This window comes from Meleagris gallopavo, chromosome 5, assembly GCF_905368555.1.
Source record: "Meleagris gallopavo chromosome 5, MGAL_WU_HG_1.1, whole genome shotgun sequence".
NCBI lineage: Eukaryota > Metazoa > Chordata > Aves > Galliformes > Phasianidae > Meleagris > Meleagris gallopavo.
The window spans coordinates 28,777,372-28,801,386 of NC_139408.1; the positions used below are offsets into that span (position 1 = coordinate 28,777,372).

Sequence of the window (24,015 nt, forward strand, 5' to 3'; positions counted from 1 at the left end):
GTGTAAGCCTAGCAGATCAACAGTCAACATTCGAACTCTGTTGTACCATCAGAGGTGAGATGAGACACTTATCTAGCATACTCAATAACACAGAGAATTCATTTAAACCTTTCCATTTTATGTACATTCTCAAATATAGCTTCATCTGTATGAAATCTCATCTACATCCATCTTTTGCATCTGACAATAAAAGTATCTGAGCAAACAAAATGCCTCTATTATGAAATTTTCAAGAAGTTCGGATTTTTCCTCTGCTGTTTTAGTCAGTGGATTAGAAATGTGATAGGGTAAATAATGGCAAGTAGGATTAAGGTATCACAAAAATTTTAATCATCAGAAACATTTAATTAGGTGTAAACATATTCAAATATTAAGCATCACTATCTTAATATAGATTACAGGTTTGCATACCACAGGGAGGCACATGTCATCTTTAGTGTCTTCCTAACATATTTTCCCAATCAAGTTATTAAAACATAACATAAAAAAGAACCCAGACAGAAAGCATTCTATGAAAGCAAAATAAACTCCACTATTTTAGTTGAATTTTCTGTAGTCTATCAGCTATATATCTTTTTTTCAGAAAAAATGCAATCAATCAAACCAGTTTCTGAGGAAGAAATGACTGCTGTGTTATGATGAAGTAAGGTTTCAACTTCAGCAATTTTAGGAAAAACCTATTATTAAGAATTTCATTCTTTACTGCCTTAAAATAAGTAAATTATCAACCAATAGAATATATACAGTCAAAGCTTGAAAATCTGCTTTCAGTCTTACAATTTGCATAAATCAAGCATGAGAGGTTATTTAAAATTTGCAGTAAGTCTAGAAAGGAACCACTTCTTGTTCCATTTGTTATATCAGTTTCACTGTCTTTATACATTCTTCATATGCAAGTGGTGCTATAAATTAGATCATTCTTACACCTTGATGCTAAATCATTTTAGCCCTATTGTGCCATTGTTGCGACTGAGGGATCAGACCTCCACACACCACTGCATACGGTGGGACACCGAGGCTCACAGATAACAGATAAGGTCTTATGTCCTGATAACTGTTCCTTTCCTAATTACTCACTTTTTTTTCCAATTGCTCCTGAACACTGAGCTAATAGTAAGCACACTAGCACAATTCTCAGACCTCATTCCTTGACTCCAGTAGTCCAACCAACATCTGCTATTTTACATGCAAATTCAGGATTTTTCACACCTTCTATACACATCACAACATTGACTTGCTTTACATGTTTTATAATTCAGTTATTGAATTCAGTGTACTTAATTACACTCAATCTCTCTACATCTAGTAACTTCACTTCTAGTAACATCACTATGAAACCATTATGAGACCATCTTTAAACAGCTGTAGAACATGAAAGTTCCTTTTAATAAACAACTGATCTCCTTTTCTTCATATATATATATATATACACATATATGAATACACACATGTACATACACACTACCAACACTCATCTCTTTTGGCAATCCCAAAATAAAGAATTTAAGAGAAAACTATTTAGTGCAAAAAAAAAAAAAAAAAAAAAAAAGGTCATGCCACCAGATGTGAAGAGATAGCATTACATTTCTTTGATAGATCTCTAAAACAGAGTTACTGGAATACATACTTATGGGGCAAATATAATGAAACAAAACTTAATGCAACAGGCCACATGGAAAATGACAAGGGCTTTTATTTAGGATTGTTTTACTTGCTAAAAGCAATCTGGTGTTTAATGAAGCTAATCCATGTTTTCTCATTTCATTCAGGCTAAGTGAGATCCTACCCAAGAAGAGTGAGAACAGAAGCTACAGAAAGCATTCCCCACTACTCTGGATCTTACGAGAGGAACAAGAAAACGTCTCAAAACATAACTAGATTCCAGGTGATAATACAGAGATATATATATATAGCAAAAACTGAAAATGAAAGAAAGCCAGGAGGAAATTCATTGAAAATTGGTTACTATGGTCACAGACAAAAGCAAAGCAAAGATTTCTTTTTTAATTTAAGCTTGCTGAAAAACAAGAAGAGATTTGTGAACAAGAGTATCACCTCTTACTGTTTGTTTCTCATTTCTAATGTTCATTTGTAAGAAAGTTTTATAGGCAAACAGAACCTTAGCAGTGAACAATCTGAGGAACATTAATCTCTTCTCATAAAGGCAACAGTACTGAGAATGCATAAGTTTTGACTAACCAGAAAGGCTTGAAATATCATCAGTATCCTGATTTGTCTGGTCAATTAAGTTTCAGCTATTCTTTCCCTTTCATCCTAGAGACACTTCTCTCATTACAGAACTAAAGAACTGTTTTGCTTGCTTTGGAAAGTAAATAATAATATTGCTAAAAAGATTATGTGGCATTTCAACTTCATGTCTGGAGCCATGAGTTCTCCAAGGAGTGCCTGTGAAATGCAAATTGAGAACAGCAGAAAACCAAGTGGTAATCTATATCATCATGTGGGAAGTTAGAGAGTATACTTAGTCCACTTAGTTCAGAGCACTAGGCAACTGGAGACCTTGCCAGAAAAGCAGAAGAGTGCTTGATATACACTTTGTCACAACAGTGATCAGAGCTCAATACTAAGAGATGTAAAGAAATTTGGGCCATCCCTAAATATCTGCTGCCTTCCAAATAACATAAAGAGTTGATCATCCTCCTCAGCAGTAGATGCCAAAAGGAATGGATGCTTAACTTCCCCCATTTGCTGGGTTTACATCATTCATCTCTCTCAGACAGTATAGTAAGGTAAAGGGGAAAAATGGAATATGTCAATAATAGTGATAATGGCAGCAACTCCATGAGCCTAAAAGAAATCCCATCAAATATCAGGAACATCCACAAGGGCAGAGCTGAAATCTTTTGTCCTACAATAAAGGAACTGTTACACAGACCTCGGTCATCTCTGCATTTACATTACTTTCGTACATATGATTTTTTAGTTGAGAGATCTATGAAAGCCATGAATATCCATATTCCACAGAGGATTAAAGAAACAGATTTAATTCCTGTAAATTAAGCCCTTTAAGTGCTTCCTAAGCACCTTCTAAACAAAACTTCGAAATAGAAATAGCTGGACATGGAGAACAGTCATGTTCTTCTTTGATCAAAAAGTCTCAATCCTACCAGAGCAGAAGAAAAAATCCAAGAGTCAAAGCTGATATCCACAATGACCGAAAATAACAACAACAAAGAAAAAAGCCTGACCCTGCCAAAATAGAAGTAGTATAGAAACACTCATATTGCGTTGGAGTAAGAGCGTGCCTGGACGTTAGTTCCAGTACCCCAGCCAAGCCTGGCATTGAAAGTCCACATTCTAAGCCAGTATGCAGTGTAACACAGGACAACAAAAACACACTAGCTGACAAATTGCTACTTATTTTTCCACACATTGATAAACAGAAAATGCTCTGAGGCATCATGGCCAATGTCTCTTTTCTGCCCACAGTTTGCGTAAGTTTCATCAGCTACTCCTATCAGCATATTAGGAAGATTCTAGCGTACAATATTATGTAGGCATGTGATGCCACGGGGTCTACAAAGCAGATGATCTCAGAGAATGCTTCTGGATAGACTGATTTTATTTGCAACCATTTCAAATAACTTTTTTTTTTTTTTTTTTTAATTGAAGTCCATCCTTGCTCTGAAAGGCAGTTGGCACTAACACTGAATGAGTTTTCTTCATAAGTTCATTAATATGATCATGTGGGAAAGTTAAAACCTCACAAATTCATTGGTCATCTAAAGTAACTGACCTTTAAGAACTGAATTTTTCTCATATTAGACCAATAAAGGAACATGCTTCTAAGAAAAGAGAATTATCATTACTCTGGGAAAGAGCCTTTGAATGTAGCCTTTAAGATGTCATGCATATATGCTTTCATTTGAAGATCAACTAGAGAAAAATTACAGGTGTTTTCTGATGAGTATAAAGCATATCTGTGTGTGAAAGAGTGGACAAATGGACTTAAAACAAAACTGATCCTTGCCCATAAGTTCTTTACATTTAAATTTACAACCAATAACAGAACACAGTTCTAAAAAAAGATTACTCAAAATTTACCACCAGAAGAAGTAACAGTCTAATCTCATTCTCTACACTAAAATATCTGTTTCAGAGCTCAAGTATTACAAGAATGAAACTCATTGCCAACGTGTTTTACTTTTTGACACTTGCTGTCACATTCATTTATGGTGTTGAGAAGACAGTAAGAGGCATGCAATCCTACATGAAAAATATATGGGAAAGCATTTATATTTGTCTCTGCTGACTTGCAAATTCGAGCAAATCAAATATTTTTAAGAAATTTCATTCATAAAGTCTTGCTCTTGAAGAACTACCCTTCACAACATCGTATATTTATGACAGAATACTGCAACTAAAAAAAGCACATCATGGTACTGTAAACCAAAAGACATTACTGTTTGCATATGAAACTATGTACAGATACAAAACAAAAACACTCTTATCAATAATAGCCATAAATTGCTCTTTTCTCTTAAAGCACCATCACGAGCAAAATAGCACTGTTTGTCACTAAATAGAAATAAAGAAACGTTAAGTTTGCTACAAAGTGTTTTTTGTTTGTTTGCTCTTTTTACGCCTCCAATCTAAAGATGCTCTCCAAGACAAGTGTTGCCTGATGCTTTCCAGTCCCCGCGTACATTACATTATTTGGCCTAGAAGAGCTCTCCTCTAGGCACAACATAGAACTACAGTGAACGAACAAGGCTCAAATCAGCCAATGTATTTTTTCAAGTTTGTAAGGAACATTGCTTACAGGACAGTAATTTTGCTGAAAACAGATGTCTAAAGAAAGTCCAAACAATTACGCTTTCTCAGAAATATGCTGTGATTCTTATGCTTCGTGACTTCATCAGTTCCTGCAGTATTCCAAAGGCAGCAAGTATTGAAAGTGAAGTGTTATTGCTTTAACTAATGTAGAGAAATGACAGGAATGAAAAAATGACAGGTATGCATCCACTCCAGTTTTCCTGCTCTGATAGTTTCTCTGACCGAAGCACTGTTCCTGAAGATCCTGTTATAGAAGACATTTCTATCTTCTAGAAGAGTTCTGAGGGGGGAACCTGTGATGGTTATCTTCACACAATCACCATTTGAATGCTCTCACTTTGTGAACCTATCACCTGTGATGCAAGAACAGGCAACCCAAGTTGCATCATATCCAGTTCCAGACCGATGTAGGTGCTGAGAAACTGCAGTGGCAATTAGTTCCACTCAATTCTTCCCAACCCTGATAAACGTGCAGGAGGGTGGATAGGGCACACACTATTTCTTCTGTCGTAAATGCTCCTAATTCGTATGTCTATACCTATCCAAGTCACTACATAACTTTTGTAACAAGGAAGCACAGCTTGATTTTACCCAGCATTGACCAAATACTCATTCGAAGAAATATGCACACACGTATATAGACAATATTCTGTAGTCATAAACAATATATGTTCTCACAGTACAAATATACACATAGTAAAATCATTTATATGGACTCAAATGCAAGGATGACTACATTCTGAACACTCCACGATGGAAACTGTAAACATACTAAAATTTACTGAATACTGTGATGTGGACAAGTAAACTCTTATAAATACACACATATATATATACATGCGCGCACACGCAGAGGCACATTACGCAGGTTTTGTGTTGTTTTTTTTTTTTAAACTTCGCTGGACATATTTCAACTGACAAGTATACTAATGCTTACAGAGTTTATCCTTTTTCCAAACTGAGAGAGAATCTATTTTTACAACAGTACCCCACCTAAGAAGTAATTACATGCATCAGTGAAATCAGTAAATCTGTACTCATTTTCCTCATAAGCTATTTTGAGCTGTAAAAGAGGTTAATCTACCACCTTTTCTAGAATATATGGAAATGCTGTCAAAATTACTTATTTATTTGTCATGATAATTATTGTTCTCTGCCTAATAAAGTATCCTCCTTTGCCATTTAAGCAAGCAGTTTATTTTTTGAGATCAGAAAACATGATTATTCAAACTCCTTTAATTTAATTCAGCAACCTGTCAAAATAAATCATATAATAAAAGCAGAACTATTCTTCTTGCATATTCTACCAAGTTAACTCTCTTAATATTTCATGTTTAAATAAGGGAGGGATAGTTCTCAGATGAAATATCTCTGAACTGTTGTGCTTGGAAGAAGATTACATCATCTTGTAACATTCCAATAACCTCACTTGCTTTGTCTTGTATTAATTCTTTTTCCACTCTAATCTGCTTGGAAAATGTTTCTGAAGTTAAGACTCCTCTGTCTTTACTGCAAGGATGGTCAGTCTCCCTGTTTGGTAGCTGTTATTCAAAATATGCACACAAACAGCCTTCCATTTCAATATAGATTTGTCTATTATACTCACTGCTGCTGTGTCACAGCATCTTCCAGCCGTGCCTTTTTCAAATGAAACAGACACTGCATAACAGTTTCAGAAGTTCAATCACATAAGGTATGATGGGGTGGCTGAATTCTGTCACAACTAAAAAAGCATTACCTGAACAAGACAAGACAGCTGCCACAAACAAGAAATGCAAGTGTTTTTTTTCCTATCAGATCTGATTTAGAACAATACAATCTTCCCTTCACACTTACATGCTGGTTTAACAGAAATCAATGATGAAGGTTCATAACCCTTTTGCTGTTCTCTACAGTTTCAGGCATTTAAACATCAGCTAAGTGAGACAGAGATGAAAAATCAGAACAAACCTCCTTCTTCAGCAGGCAATTGGAAAAAAACCAAATCTCTGACTAACAAGCATACCTAATTCTATAAGTTCCTAAAAAATATATTTCTTATTTCCTAGCACTCCATTTTTCTTCATTAACTGAACACAGCTTGCACAATAAAGCCAGAAATACTACCTTCAACTTCAAGAAATCCAAATCTATTGTCCTTTTTTTTTTTATATATAAAAGGACAAAGTCTGTGGTTTAAGATTATTTTTGTTTTTACAGTTTTGGTACAGTTTTCTGAATGCTAGGAAAATATCAGTCAACTTCAGTAAGTTTTGTAAACCTTCTTTCTTCTCTTCTACTGCCCAATTCTAAATGTTGGATCTAAACTCATCAGTCATGTTCCTCTTAGGAATTTAAAATAAGGGAGCCCATGTATATTGGAGGTGGGAAAAACTTTGATCATGAAGTGATGGCTTTGATTTCGAAGCAGATGCACTGTATTTGCTTATATTGGGTTTGATGTTAACTGAATAAGAATAAATCCTCACAACTTTACATATCATGAAGTCACGTCCAGATCAAACAATTCTGCAACCACTTCCATTTACTGTATTTTATACTACTGAATCTCTTTGCACAGATGAAAACAAATATACAAAAAGCACAATAAAATAATAATGAACAAGCAATAGGTCAGAATAACTGAGTGCCAACTGAAAGGAATAAAGCATCAATTACAGAAACCACGTTAGCAGATTTAAGCTAAATTCCCACATAGCACTCCCATTTAAGAACTGATATAAATTGCTGAAGTGGATTCAGTTAAAATGAAGTCCATAATAATGAACATTGCATTGAATGTAAATCCATTGTTGTCATCCTTCCAAATCAAAAAGCTTTTGATGATTCTGAGTACCAAAGATTTAATTTTATCCTCTTTAAGGCGCAAATAATACTGAAAGAATTGGTCATGGTTTTGATTTCAGAAGCAAAAGAACTCTAAATATTTATTTATTTATTATTATTATGCTAATGTTCACAATAGTCCTGCACCTGTCTTCAGATATCTAAACACAGATGCACTGAATTACAGAAATTTTTGGCATCAATCCTGCCAAAGTCCACTTAAAATGCCTAAGAACTTTAAAAAATCTAAGAACTTTACTACAGACATCACATCTAGGTTTTTATTTTTTATTATTCTGTGATACTAGATTAAAATCGAGTGGATGATAAAATGTTTCAGCAGTGTAAATATATTCATCAATTCGTACAGTTGAAGGAAACTAGTATTAACCGTTATTTCCTATTAAACAATTTTAAGATTTTAATGTACAGTTCTTAATGTTTTGGATGTATAAACGAATACCAAGATTAATAATTACCGAATACATATTTTTCAATTAAAACAAGGACTATAAATGTCTGGAAAGAACAAGTTTTTAATTTTATTTAATTTTTTTAAGTTATGGGATTTTTTTCAGATAAGCAATCAATTCAGATAAGCAATATTTATGATCATTCTTGTTTTCGGTCTTCAGATTTTGTCAAACAGGTAGTAAAGACAGGCTATGTACATTTGGGGCATCTCAAAGCAAGAAATAATGTGGCTTTCTATGCAACATTTCTGTAATTCTCCAAGCAAAAAAAAAAATCAGTTTTGAAAGGCAGTAATACTGTACCTTGATTTCTTCTATTTCATCTGGCACTATCTTGTATGCAGATATAGTCCCACCCAATCTGGAATTGAGAGAAGAAAATATTCTCAGAATCAAAAGCACAAAGGACAGCATGTTAACAGTGCTGTGACCCACTTCAAAACACAAAAAATCCCACTTGTCAATTCAAAGCTAAAATCCACCCAAGCCCAAAACAACAGCAAAAAAATTAAATTAAATTAAAAAAGGGCCAAAGCAACCTCAACACCTTTTTCCTTCATGTCATTAAAATAAGCATTCAGATACACAATGTCCTTCACTAAGCTCCACAGTAAGAAATAGGTCAACCAAGCAGAACTACCATTGCCAGGATGTTATAAAGTACATTAACTGACATTAGCCATTTTACTTCTTTTCTAAGCTGTATGGAAGAGTTTAAATATTTTAGACCTGACGTGCTTTGTGTCAGTATTTTACCAAGTTGTTAGTGTACCTTACGTGCATACAAATGCAATTCCAGAAACTGAAATTTTCTAACTGTACAAACCTCAAAGACCTCACAGTTTCTACAGCTTCATGTTCACAAGCACTAATCACAAAGTGAAATCATTAGCACTGATACAGAAAAACTGGGTTTTTTTTTGTTTCACATTCAATTTGCTGAAAAGCTACGATAAAAGGCAATTTTTCCGTCTGCATCCTGCAAAAGCTTATGGTAAATAATCATCCACGCACTAAGGAAGAATAAAGACCATGTAGCATACATGGTGGTTAATATTTGGTGGTTACTACTGTATTTTCCCCAGAGACATGCAAACATGGCTTCTTTTATTTCATGAAGCAGCATCATTGATAGTGACAATTCAGACCTAAAAATATAACAGCATTAATGACCTTCCTGCTGGCTCTGCGCAACAACACTAGACATTTTCTGGGTTCTACAGAAATGGAAATCAGATAAGAAAATATTTACTGTAAAGCAGTAGACAGTTATCAAATGTGTATTTGTATGCATATCCTCATGTTATGTGATTTTTCCTTACAATTGTCAACATTTCTACACAGATGTGTTTCCTTATATTCCATCTTGAAATTGTTATACACATTGCTTACTCAACCTAAAAAGGGAAACAGAGAGTAACAGAGAAAATACATTAAGATTTTCCCTGTAAATCCAGCATGTCAATATTTCTACAGTCACTCTCAGAAATGAACAGTTTGAAAGCTTCAGACAGAAAAAGAAGTCTGCATAGGAAAAGTCAGTACCAAAGTTCACCAGTGCTCCAAATAGCATCAGCTATGATTACCAAGATCTCCAGATGCTACAGCATTCAAATTTATCGTGGACAGTCAGAAAATATAGCCTTTCCTATGTCCTCTGCAACTTCCTCTGCAGACACTGAAGAGAACAAGAACTACTGAACATTGCAGAGAACCAAGAGATTTTTTTTTTGCTACTGCAAGTAAAAACGTGAGGTTTTACTTTTAACTGTAGCTGATCTTTGTTCTAAGGTCATTGCCAGGGATAGCTGTAAAAAAATAAGAAATAAAATTGCTTTTAACACCATGATAAAGGCTTCCTTTAGCACCATGCCAAAGGATGGCTCAATGTCATGAACATGAGTTACACCTGATTGCTACTGGCATGCGGCCTGTAAGAATGTGGGTTTTTTTTTTAACTGTTTCTGATCCATTCATGTCAGAAGTACCCAAATGTTAACTTCTACATCTTTGCATCCCCTAGCAGAAGGAAAAGACAGAGCATCTCCTACCAGAAATCCACTAGTAGGAAATCCTTTACTAGTTGCATAACATCAGGAAAAAAACTAAATGAAAGCAATAACTGACTCAGTAAACTCATCTAGCTTGCTTAAAGCATTAATGAGCATCATTTTCTGCAAACATTTCTGCAAAGTTTGTGTCAAGAATTTACCATACTCTAAAACTCACCAAGTTACAATCAAAATGGTGGTACATTTTAAAGTAGTTGTTGTACATTAATGAATTGGATATTTTCCTTATACACAAAATAGCAAAATGCGATGACATTCAAAATGTTGGTTTATCACAATTTCATAGTTTTGAAAATGAAAAATACATTAAAAGATATGCTGTTTAAATAGCCTTGCACCTTTAGCTCCAACTCTCCACATCTAAAATACATTTTCAATTTTACAAGGAAATCTATAGCTTGGAAATCCAGGCTACATAAATAAATAATACCAAATTTGAAACTGAAAAAAGAACAAATATACAATTCTGTAAATGCTTCAGAGTCCATAATCCTTTCTTCATTTCAGAACATAAGATTTTCCTTCATTTATATTTACTGCAAGAGAGATCCAGTATTGCCATGGAAATTTGGTAATACAGAGGAACATAATGAAGACATTTGACTTTGTGTACAAAATTTGGCAGTGAGTTTCACAAAATTTTAAAGGTAGCCCACAAATCAGCAGGATCCAGTTAACACAGTCTGAACTCTTCTGCTGGTTGTAATTACTGTATGTGTGAGGCAAAGAATTGATTTTACTACGTAACTAGCTATCTATGAGGAAAAAAATGATTTAAGCTGTGTATTTGGCAGCCTGTAAGTATTTTAACAGTAACAGATAAATCTTTAAGGTCTGTTTCAATTTCAGAAACAAAATATTACACCATACAGTTCAATCATCAAACTAGTTTGTTGGAAGCAGAAGTAGTTGCGAAACACATTGCATACTCTTCACTCAAATGTCATAAATCCCAGTTTATTCCAGCCTCGTGTTAAGTAGTCTGAAAACAAATTTTAAATTGCTCAGTTTTGTGTTACCATATCATTATTATAAATGTCCCACAATCAGATCACAGAACTGCAAATGTTGGAAGGGGCCTCGAGATCATAGAGTCCAATCCTTCTGCTAAAATAGGTTCCCTATAGTAGGTCACACATGTAGGCCTACCGATAGGTCTCAAATATCTCCAAGAAGCATAAGCCCATTGTGACAAACATATACATTAAAAAGTTACAGAGAGAAACAAAAAACATTGAGATGAATCATAAAAAACAACAGCAATATAAGATTTCAAAGATTTATCTGAATTACATTTACATGTCACTATTAATTGTACCCTATCTTAAAGTTCACATGTTATTTTGCAAATCCTCAACTTGAGCGCTGACACTTTAAAGAACAGAGGTCAGGCAGATTTCAGTTATGCAAGGTACCTACAGAATGAGCGATACACAACAGTGACTGGCTAAATATGAGCACTTGGCAGTCATTTTTTTCATTTTCTTGAAAGCAATTTTTCTTGCAGATTGATTTTGTTCACAGACTATTAAAACATTTTACATTAATTTCTTTTGATTGTAGTATTTCAAGAAGTAATTACACCGCAATCAGAAAAGCAAAGGATCTGCTAGCAAGAGAACACATTCACTACAGTACATTTTGTATACCAGGCTATAACACAGCACAGCACATATTAGAAGGCCCAGAATTCAGTTTAACAGGGATCCATTTTTCATGCAGATTCAATCTTCATCTTTCACACAGTCTGCTTTTATTATTGCTTTTTTCTTGAGCTGATCAATACAACAGCCAGCATGCTAGAGCACAAGTAGCATTTTCTCTCAGAATGAATATACAACAAACCAAGAGCAATGCTAAATATACAGCCAGTTACTTCATGAAGTTGATGAAGTAGCCGTCTGAAGAGACTAAATGCTCTAAGTCTTCCTCTTCCAAACTTTATTTAATAATGAAATTATTTCAAACACTAGTTAGCTCCAGTTTATTTGTATGTGTATACAACAGATAATATCTGAAAATTCCCACAATTTATATTCATATCTATCTCATCAGGTTTGTATCCCACCCTGTGCAAGTAACAGGCACTCCAATTCCTCTAATCCCTTTGCAGAAAAGAAGTAAAATTATTCCCAGATATAGTCATTAGAACTGACACAAGAAAAGCAAAGAATTACACCTTATACTGGGCAAAACTAGCAGAGGTCTCTGAGAAGAGAATCCAAAAAGATTAGACAGAAATTCCATAAAAATAATTAGGAAATGAAAAAACTCACATAACTGTTTGTGAAAGCATACAAAGTTTTTGTCTTTTTTGGGGGGAAACTTTTTATTCTAAAAGTGCATCTCAGGATGAAATGTAATGCATAGACTTTAGGAGAAAGCTCACATCAAGGATTAAAAAAAACGTTCAAAGAAGAGTTGTGAGAGCAACCTCAGAAATTAGGAAAATACAGGAATTATACTGAAGTAAGGTCAATACAATTGCATTGGAACAGATGGAAGCTTTACTATTTCACAAATCAAATCATAATATCACGGAAGAGGGAAGGTCTGAATTTTATCCAAGTTAAGAAAAGTTAAAAACCAGGAGAAAGTGTGCTCAAATGGAGGCTAGAAACAATGAACCACAGCCCAAATATCCCATTAGTAAATCAGAAGAGAATTCAAAATAATGAAGTTTAATGAAAAATTAACTCTTTTAGTAAGGATAATTTATTCTGGATATAATGTTATAATAGCCACAAATTTATTTTCCATTATAGTTCCACTGGCTTGCCCCCCTGCTCCTTTGTCCATGTACCTTCAAGGTGGATGCAATACATTGTCACTGCATAACTACAACATGCTTGTGCAGACACTTATGAACCTGCATAGAACCAATTCTGTTCAACTTTTATAATCCCAGTGTTCATCAAAGATAAGAACACGCTCTTAATGTACTGTTCCACTTTCAGTGACTGCCATAAGAAGCTGAGTTATTGACTCTAACTTAATAAATGAGTCATGTTGAATGCAATGAAGTCAGTTTTCCAAAAATATCAGTACAGCCAGCTTGGCTGCTGTCATTTGCCGAAGTTCTCCAATGCCATTTTAATTACCATTAATCTTTCTTCAGATAGATTACTCTGTCTAAATGATACTCAGCTGTCACTAAATCTCTCAGTGAAACTCTAAAAAGGAAAGCAAAACTCAGAAACTTTTGCTCATTTTTTTCCCTAAATTTATCTCATAAATATAGTTATTATCTACCATTAGGATCTTTTGATTGATTTATAAACCAAGCAGAACAGCAGCAGGAGAATATGCTTCTTAGCAGACCAAATGACTATGAGCTTGACTGCCTATTGCTAATTCTGAAGGCATAGTCAAGTTATCCCAGGCTACTGAACGAACATGTGCATACACACTACTACTACTACTAGAGCAAACTGACCAGGACAGCACTTGAAGCCAACCCAATTGGGCCAGCACAGTGGCGATCCATGAGACGTCAGCAAATCATTGTGCACCTACAGATCCAGCTCCATGGAGCGTCCCCGGGAAAGGCAGCAGAATTTGAAGTCAAAGGAGCTTTGCTTCCTGCTGCCAGTATGAGTACACATTAGAGCACACAGCGCAACATTAATTGATACTGGTTTCTACTGACCTTTCAGAAATTGTTAAAGTGCCCTGAGAGGAGGCAGTAAGAAGACATACTATTTTGGGCTAACTTCCTACACAAAAGAACATTGGCAGCTAGAGAAAGCCAAGCTAGAGCTCACATCGCTGGCTGTGTGCCAGCAATAAACTGCAGAAAAGAGCCTGCAAAACGCTTTGGGAAAACATTTTTGCTTATTTCAAGGTGCATATAGGGAAATACATGTTGAAGACAGCACATTTAATCTTTTTGAAAACTGGATCCAATAATTAGATCAGTGTAAACCTAATTTTAACTTTTTTTAAAATTCCTATTAGGCTAACTTCAACATGCTGAACTCAAAAAACTCACAGAAATAACACGACTGCACACATGCACTGTCTCAGTAACTGGTTTAGTGGGGCACACCTACCATTGTTTTGGGTGTTACTGTGGCCAGCCTAAACACTGATCTGTAAACTGCTCCCTCTTCAACTCACTTATCAGATTATTTACTAACAAAGTCAGACAAAGGCACAGAAGAGGAATCTGCAAGAAATTTAGGATTGCAAGCCAGAATTGGGCTTGCAAGCCCAAAAGAAACAAAATGGATGAGGAGAACTGATGTACAACCATTTCAGCATTTGCTTGCAGGTTGGTTTTTTTTTGTTTGTTTGTTTTTTTGGGTTTTTTTTTTACTGTCAGGATGAAGAGAAGAGTAAGTAAGAGAAATGCTGAACCTTCCATGAGACACAAAAATTATTTAACTTTTGATTTTCACTGAACAAATTTAATAACAATTGTTCAAAACTCTCACCATTTATATTGGTAGACCTCACAGCAAGAAACGAGGTACATATATGGCCAACATTTTGAGATCTTTGAAGAGAATGAAATTAAATACAAATAATAAGGATATCTCTAAAATAATAATTATTTTAAGGCCTCAAAGGCATTTAACTTTATCAGACAATGCAGCATTCAGAACACTGCATAGAAAATATGCATAAGGCAACATCTGAAAATGTATACTCTAGAAAAAAAACTGTTAACAATTAATCTCTTGTAGATACTATATTATGCTGTGTAATAGTGTAGTTAACACTAGATTACAAATGAGAAAGGGACTGCTTCTGGAATGGGCTAAAAATGAAATACCACAGACTAATTCACTATTTCACTATAGATGCATTTTATTTTCAAGTAAATCTGACTCTGAAGTCTGCCCAAATGCAAGTAGAATCTGAAAATGGTCTTTTCACATAGAGCAACAGCAAAAAGGCCACTTTTCTGCTGGATGAGTGCTTGTTTATAGCACACAGGAATGACTGTACTGTGCTCCATCTGATTGGTAATCCGACTATGGAAATCATACATTAAATCAAACAGACAGAAATGTCAGCTAGATTTAAGTAAAAATGTGTTCAGTGACTTTGAAAGTTCCCACCGGGGCATCAGATGCTTGACCAGCCAGCTCATTAAACAACATGAGAGAAGTCTAAAATTTCCTCAGAGAAAAATATGCAAAAGCAGACAAAAATCATTATCACAAAAACAATCACATTCTCACCACTTAGATAAAGAAATATGTATTTAATACTCATGCTGGGATTTATTTGGTAGGCTGAGAACTTTGAAAACACTGTATGAAGTATTTATAGTATGGGCGAAGAAAACAATTACATTTGATCTTACTTTGTCCTATAGGAAATAATGTGGTACAGCAAAGCAGGTATTTTTCTAGTAAGTACATACCTAGGAGAGATACACAGCATTTGCATATAGATTGCTAGCAATTGCCTGTCATGAAATCCTCATGTACCTCAACTGAAAGCAGGGTTTTTTTGGGTACCTGAGAGCGATCTTTTGCTTCTCATGGAAGCCACTGCATATTAAAGGATTTAGGCAATATGATAAGGAAATGAAAGATTCCACTAGTAAATTACCATAACAGCTTGCAGAAAACTAAGCAGAAGGATAAAGCTATTTTTGCAGATAATCATTTTAGTAGAGTTCTATTGCTTCTTCCCAACTGTAAAAGAAAGATCATTTTAAACAAATACTAAGATTCTCCCTGGGAAGATAAGATGACTCATAACTAGTAGAAAAGTAGTAAAGCTTGTTCCTTTTTTTTTTTTTTTTTTTTAAACAATTTAACATTGGCCACCTCTACAGCAGACTTATAATCCATTAAAAAATGGAGTGAAATAATATGACCCCCTTCACCCTATGCCAAAATATCTTCACGTAAATGCATTTCTCACACCCCAGTATTTTCCTTCCACTAACTTCAGCATTTATCTTCCCTTCCTTTTGTTTTCCCTTAGAAAAATCAAGCTAAAAAACTACCAGCACTAAGTCCATGCACATGGTTATGCCAAGGTTAATAAATACTAAATGTTTGTTCTAAAAACAGATGAAGTTCAGCTGAGAAATCTCAAAAGGTGGAATACTGGAAATGCAGGGACCCCTGATGTTAGAGAATAACCTGGAATGAATTGTACATGATAGACTGACAAGAGCGATCACAGTCCATTCTGTGATAAGGCAGAAAAGCATCCTGAAAATCTTTTTATTCCACAAACTGCCAATAATGACTAAAGGTGAGAGCAGGAAGACCCAAACTCAGGAAGAAAAAAAAAAGCGGAGAATACATTGAAATGGTTTGATCATTCCAAATTCTACATCAAATTGGTACTTAAGTAAATCACAGAGTTGATAGAAGACTTCAGAAATTTTAAATAATTTGTTCTACAAATACAATCCAACAATTTTGAAATCACACAAATGATACAGAAGTCTCAGAGACAGCAATTTTAATTAAAATTAAGAAATGCTCGAAAGAAGGTTAAATCACATCACTTGTCGTGTGCTTTCTCCCTTTTGTATCTTGGATTGTAATAAATTCAATGAAAATGAACATTCCCAATCCCCTTTTTCCTACAAAATCTGTAACTAAAAAAGGGACAAATAGAAGGCCTCAAAAACTTTATGATGCATCGATAACAAACACTGCTCTTATTCTTGAAGACAAAATACATTCTTCAAAATATTCCACCTTCCCAAAGCTGTAATGTCACATTTTTCTCCACCACATTCCAGAGGATATAAAGCATGAATATAATCCAGTATACAATTAATAGCAACTTTTTTTTTAATGTCTGAATTTCTTTAGACAGTTAGATTTGGAGGCAGTATTTGCTGTTGGTTTTCTTTTTCCTTTTTTTTTTTTTTTTTTCCTAAACATGCTGGTATACTTGCTCAGATATTACCTCACATGGTCTAAACAGCAGAACTAAACTGTGTTTAAAGCAGTGACCAGTAATAGAATTTTAGTGTATGCTATGAGCTGGGGAATGTGGGAGGGGAAAAAAAAAAAAAAAAAAAAATCCATTTTCGATCCATCCCTCCGTTATACCTAGTAGAACTTCCTGCAGACAAATAGAATTATTGACAACACTGAAAATGAGACCTCACTGCAAGCCTAGTATAATTATCGCCATTCCAGATTACCTAGTCATTTGTGAAATCATCATCCATATCGTACAACAGCTCAAACTCAAGTCACTGAAAAATAATTTTTTCAATACAGGAGTCTTCAGCATTCTTATTTTTGTTTTCTGAAGTTATCATTCCCTTATTTTTCTGCAGCTGATCATTTAAATGCCAATAAAATGTTTCCAGACGAATATAAAAGCTACTGATGTATTGCCTCAACTCATGTCACAAGTAATTACAGCATTCAGACACATGGCAAGAAAGGAAATGTGGATGTCAGACAGTGTCAGAGGTGTGTGGATTTACAAATTCAGTTTGATTCATGTACTAAAAAAAAAAAAGCAACCCATAACTATTTTCAAATAGCCTGCAAAAGCAAAATCCATTTGGGGAAAGTGATAGTTAACTTCTCTTTACTTGTGCCTTTAACTCACCCTGTAAGTCATTATCAGCTACATTCTTCTGCTTTCTATTTTGTGTGATGAACGTCTAGAAGTAAAAATGACAGCTAGATAAAGCGATCCCCCCAGCTCCATTTTGCTGCTGCCCCTCTCTTATTACTATGCTTCTGCAAGTATAATATTTAGACAGAAGAGTAAGCTATTACACAGAAATTGAGATTTATTTCTTTATTTTAAGACAATGACTGCACAATGATACTGTACTCATATGCACAGTATACACTGTGCATATTTCTTTGGGTGACAATGCCTGTAACAACCCTGATAACCTCAGCATGCCTCTGGCCATCCCCAAGCTGAAGAACACAGAGGAGGAAGAGGTTTGATTTCTTCCTCAGTTCCAGCACCAGTACAGGTGAAGAGGAGTGGAAACAGAACTGTGGCATTTATATTTCTGTAAACTAAATAAATTCCTTCAAGTGTCGCCATTTATATTCCATATCATTTTGCTGTGGTCAGTTTGCCTGGATAAAGATAGCAAAAGTGACAGAAGGATATATCTTCCAAAGCAGAAATGTTGTCTAGAATTCTCCGTCATATAATAGGATCTTTAAAAGCAGCAATGACGTTCGAACATTCAGCATGCTCGTATCGATCTTACTTTTCCAGCCAATGATTCCTTTCATAAATCTGCAGAATAGTCTTAAAAGAAACTTATCCTGCAATCCTGTGCAAATACCACAGACAGCTTGGAGGCACTTGAAATATGGCTGTTAACTGGTATCACAGATTCACATTGAAAAACAGTAAGATTTTACTTCCTTGAATAACCATATATTACAAGACTAAGTACCTATTACTAGGCAAATGACTAACACCAACACTAACATAGTTAATACTTAGCACAGTACTTCTGGAACCACAGTGCAGGAAGGAAATTAAAGATGGTTAGGACAATTCTACTAGCAAAAAGACACTGAGGACAGTATGTATGTTTGGCCTTCACAGATATTCATATCCTAACATTGTTTTGTATATAGTGATACCTGGACTTTATGACTAGAACCCATTCAGACCACTGTAAGATGTGGTAATTTTCTTCCCACACCAGTTTTTCCAATGATTTGTGAAAATTAAAAAACAACAACAACACAACCAAACCAAACAAACCAAAAAAAAAAAAACAACAACAAAAAAAACACATCACAAAGGCAACATGGCTAGCAAGAAGAACAGAAACTGAGCTGCAGAACAGAGCATCACTGAAAAGTAGCTCAAGGGACAATTAGCAATTGGAGTAAAAGGCAAAATGATTCTTTAATCACAGGCCCCAGAGGAGTACATGCATATTCCTCCTCTTTCCTCTCCTCTGGATTTTTAGATACTTTATGCTTTCTATCATCTTTATAAGTGAAACATTTATGTTTTATAGAAACCTCAGACCAAAGTGTATACAAAACCTCAGAGTTTCATAGAAACTCTCAGACCAAAGTGCAATTTATCTAAAAAATTCACAAAGAACTTAAAAAAAAAGGAAACATCACTGTCATTACAGGTGAGGTCAGACGGCATTTCATAATTATTTCCACAAGTTTGATAATTTAGACCAATATTGGAATACTGATATTTAAAGATGACCAGGCACCAACAGATTAGCAAAACCAAATAATAAATGTATTTATTTATGAATAAATGTATAAATTCCTTTTGCTACACAATGCTCACAGTTAAGTAGTAAATGAACAATCTAATGCTGCTCCTGCAGTTTTTATTTAACACTCTACATTTTGCACACATCTACTGCTTAATTTGTGACCTGAATAGTATTAATTCTTTCCTTGATACAATATAGCAACAGGTAAGATAAAATAAATCATGAAATCATTAAGAATAGATAGTGTAAGACAATGTTCTTTGCACGTAACATTTTAAAGACACCTCTACCCATAAATCCAACCATACTTTATACCTATCCTTAATTAAGGCTATTAATTAGTTCCAGGAAATAGGTATTATTAAAAAGAAAACCTTTACTGCATGTAGTTTCTGTACTTAAAAAAGAAGCAATAATAGCAAATATTTTTTTTAAATTCAAAGTAGCCCTTAAAGCCTTCAGAAAAAATCTGAAAACACATGGACCTCCAAAAACTCCTACCGTTGAGTTACTACTGTAATTTCTATCTGTTTAAGAAATATTCAGTTCTTGTCTGCATGAAGCCTAAACGTTTTTTTTCCAGAGGAAAAAATGAGTAGCTCAAGCAAAAATAATAAGGAAAAAATTACTTTTTGAAGCCAGAATACATGTCAGAAGACAACATTGGTTTAGAGATTTCTGTTTAGCTTCAAGTTCTGAAGAAGCAGTATTGTTTTAACTTAAAAAGTAATTCCAACCTATGAAACATAGGACCATGCTCTTCTCTCATTCATGAGCATAATACTGACACCAACAATCACTGTCCACTTTCAAATCACAGAGTAATGTACGTTGGAAGGAAATTCCAGAGACTGTCTCAAAGCAGCTCCGGTGAGACTGATGTATCAGAGACTTGCCCTTTGAACATCAAGGCTGGAGGTTTCACAACCTCTATGGGTTAACAGCTGCAATGTTTGACCAGCTTTATGGTTTAAAAAAAACGCAAAATTTCTTGTATTTAGTCCGAGTATTACATTCTAACTCATTTCAGTTGACTCTGTAGAGCCTTCTCTTCTCCAAGTTGAGCAAATCCAGTCATCTGGATCTGCTAGCTACACTCTCTCTAGCACACCCAGGATGAGTTGACTGCCCTACTACTAGGTGTAACACCACTAACTCATGTTCAGCTTCTTCTTGAGCAACCGCAGCTCATTTTTGGTAGGACTGCTTCCTACTCAGTACAGCCTGTACTCTATTTTTTGCACAGAGTTACTCAATCCCAGAGGCAAGACTAGTATGTGCTGTTGATCTCCAGGAGGTTCATGTCAGCTCATTTTCTCCTGCCTCTGAATTGCAACCTTCCTCTCTAGCATGCTGACCACTCCACCAATTTGGTGCCTCTCACAAAGCTGGCAAGGGTCGAATCTGTTCCATCATCCTGATCATTAAGGAATACATTAAAGAATATTGAATGCCAGTACTGACCCCTGAGAGATGTCACTAATTGCTGTCTGCCAGCAAGCAAAACCAGTCACAACACTAAGCCTAGCACCCCACTGAGATTTCCACTTCCCTTATCCTCTGACAGATGTAGGAGGAACGTAGGTCCCTAAACATACTTAAAACCGGTTAATTTACTTAAATTTACTCCATTTACCATTCTTTTCAGCTATAATGTCTACTGAAAATATCTGACAATAATTAAGTTTTGGCAATCTAAGATCATTGCTTTCTACACTAACATTCTACTACTGTTGGCTGATTGTTTTTTGTTGGTTGTGGTTTTTTTTTGTGATCTCTCTCTTAGTTAATCTATCTCTGTTTCCTTTTATCTGACATTGCAAATTTTTTTTGTTTCAGCCACTGTTCTTGTGCTCTATAATTACACAGAGTTTATTACAGCCATATTCTAATTTACAATTAGGGCACTAAGGTGCTATAACAATAAAAAACATATGAAATAACAGCATGTATGACTCGGCATCTAGGACTCCCAGATGGCAATTGGAACAAAAACCAAATGTTCAAAGTGGCTGTAAAAAAGAATTAGATTAAAAAATATACATTATTCCTTTGATCCTCAACTTTTAGGATAGGCCTCTATTTACAATCTGTCAAGGAATACTAATCCTTTAGAAGGATAAATGATTGCTACAGTTAAGCAAATTTCTTACAACTATATTTTTTTACTTCTTATAAATATTTCTTATAAATATACAAAGTACACAGACTGCAACATTCAAAATGCCAAGACTGAGATTACATATATTAACTGAACAACAGAACTCTCACTCTGTCAGGGCTCCAAAGGAAACAAGCATATATTCAGGACAGAAAATGGAACATTCACTTGATAGGCTCCTGACTTAAACGGGATCTTTTATTGATGCTGTACTCCAAATGACCCCTTTTAGGAAATTAAAATGTTCTTAAATGATTCAACTTTAAATACATCACAGGAGCAGGCAGAAATAGAAGTTCAGGAGAATGTCAAGTCTTACATGGACAGGATATTAAAAAAAAGCAAAACAATGGTAATAATTGTATATTAGAAGTGTATCAATAATAAATTTAAGTCTAATAGATTTAGTTTTGTTTTATATAAAAATAGCACACCACAACAATTAAAGAATTAAGATAAACATGATGAAAAGATCAATTTCCTTTTTAATTAAAAAAAGGTAGAAATCACATTGAGAGAGACACTGCAACACTATAAGGATTCCTCTATCATTACTCTAATACTATTAGAATATTGATTTTGCTCTTCATAATAGTAAGATTTCAAAGAAAATTTAAAACTTGAGATATATAAAAATGATACCATGACTACCATCTGGAAAAAACGTTGATAATTCTCCAACACAGAGACAGTGAAAGACAAGAGAGAAGTATTGAAGAGCGATGGCAGGGAAAATGAAGTGGGATGCAGGAGAGAACAGAATAATAAAGAATTTTGGGAGAAAAAAAATGAGTATTTTAGAGAAAATGAAAAAAAGACTTCCAAAGCAAGAAGCTGAAAAACAGAAAACATCATAGTGGTAGGGAGCATGAACTAAAGAATCTGAATGTCGACCAAAAGAAAACTGCAGCAAAAGCACAATCTTAGTAGCTGCAGCATCCTCTGGAGAGAAAGAAATCTGATTCCAAGATAAAAGGAGGCAATTTTTTTCTTTTTGTTAAAGATTGTTTTCATTAAAGATTCACATTTGTGATCAAATAGCTTATATATGCGTGAGTACTATCTGGTCAAGAAATCAAAGAATGAAAAATGCCTATTCTGAGAAGAAGGCTCACCATATCTCCATCAAATCAAACAAAACTTAGTTTATCAGATCATCTCTTCCACTTGGACCTAAAAGACACATCTAGAGAGCATGTGGACTAAATACCATTTACAAACAGAGAACTCATCTTAGGTTCCTCATCTTAGATTTCCTTTTCAGTCCCTGTAGAATGCCTATGGGTAAATTCTATTAGGTTATTTTAAAATAAACTGTATTGTCATCTAAAAGATAGCAGGACAAACAGTAGTCATTGCTTTAGCTCGTATTTCCTCCAGCCCTATCACTTGTCTTTCAGTGCCCATTGATGTACAGGATTCATGTAGATAAGCATCAAGATGCATTTCATAGCTGCAGTATCTCCACACCTTAATCATAACATTATGATCTTTCATCTACTAACTATTCTGTGGAAAGTAAGGCAGCATTACACACTTGTTTGGAAGATACTAGTTTTTCCTTTAAACAATTCCTGGTTTTAAAAATTTTGCCCATGCACATAGCAATTTAAGATAAGCACTAACTGGTGATTTTTGCTGACGTTCTTTACAGAAAGACCAAAGGCTGAATAGTCACAAAAACCAAAGCAGGACAGAGATACCATATATGTCAAAGCTGAAGGTCATCAACAAGATCTTCAGTTTTTTGTGGCCCACACCTGGCCTACAGGGAACTGCTAATAGTCCATTAACAGACAAACACTATGCAACACACTCATGCTCTTTGCTGCAGAAGAGATGAAGAGACAGACACAAGCAAATCATCAGATGATTTTTATTTCCGTGGTCTTGTCTACATAGTTGACCTGAAATCATTTCTAAACAAACTTCAATATTTTCCCCAAAGTATCTCCTGCAGTCAAGAAGTACCTACAAAATTTCCATCCCAGGAAAAGTTAACTGCAGCTCACCATCTTCATCTCCTGAAACTAGATACTTCATACAACACAGTAGTTTCATTGCCTTTTCTACTCCTGCCCCAGCTCAGTTTCATCCTCAGAACTGTACTAATACATACATGAACACAAACAAAGAATAGAAGATTTGTAACTCAATTTTTTTTTTTTTTCAATCTGTCCTCCTACTATAACCAGCTAGTAGCTTTAATATAGAAACACTTGCACAGTATTGGAGATATCTGCTTTATACAGCAATACAGCATGTGATACAACTTTGTACATTACTTTGAAGGTAAGCAAGAAGTACTAATGGTCTTCTCATCAGAATAAATTTAAGTAATCCTAATTCTGAACAACTACAAGTGACAGTAATCTAAATTACGTATTCTAATACGTAAAAAAAGCTTGCTTTTTTTTTTTTTTTTATTACCACGCTTATCACTTCTTTTGGTAGGATTCTCAGGGTTTCTGTTAACAACTGAACAATTAAATGTAGGAGATAGAAGAATAAAAA

General features: G+C 34.8%; 1 protein-coding gene across 13 annotated transcripts in view; it reads right to left on the reverse strand.

The window, feature by feature from the left end:
* Nucleotides 1-24,015, reverse strand: part of GPHN (gephyrin) — a 262,511-nt gene that overhangs the window by 146,584 nt on the left and 91,912 nt on the right. For all 13 annotated transcript variants that reach the window (XR_014883571.1, XM_085225016.1, XM_085225019.1 and 10 more), the window contains one exon: nt 8,400-8,457. Coding sequence is in view for 11 of the 13 variants with exons in the window: in XM_085225016.1 (XP_085081142.1) it covers nt 8,400-8,457 (58 nt within the window). In the remaining 2 variants the exon portion in view is untranslated. The remainder of the gene's footprint in view (nt 1-8,399; nt 8,458-24,015) is intronic.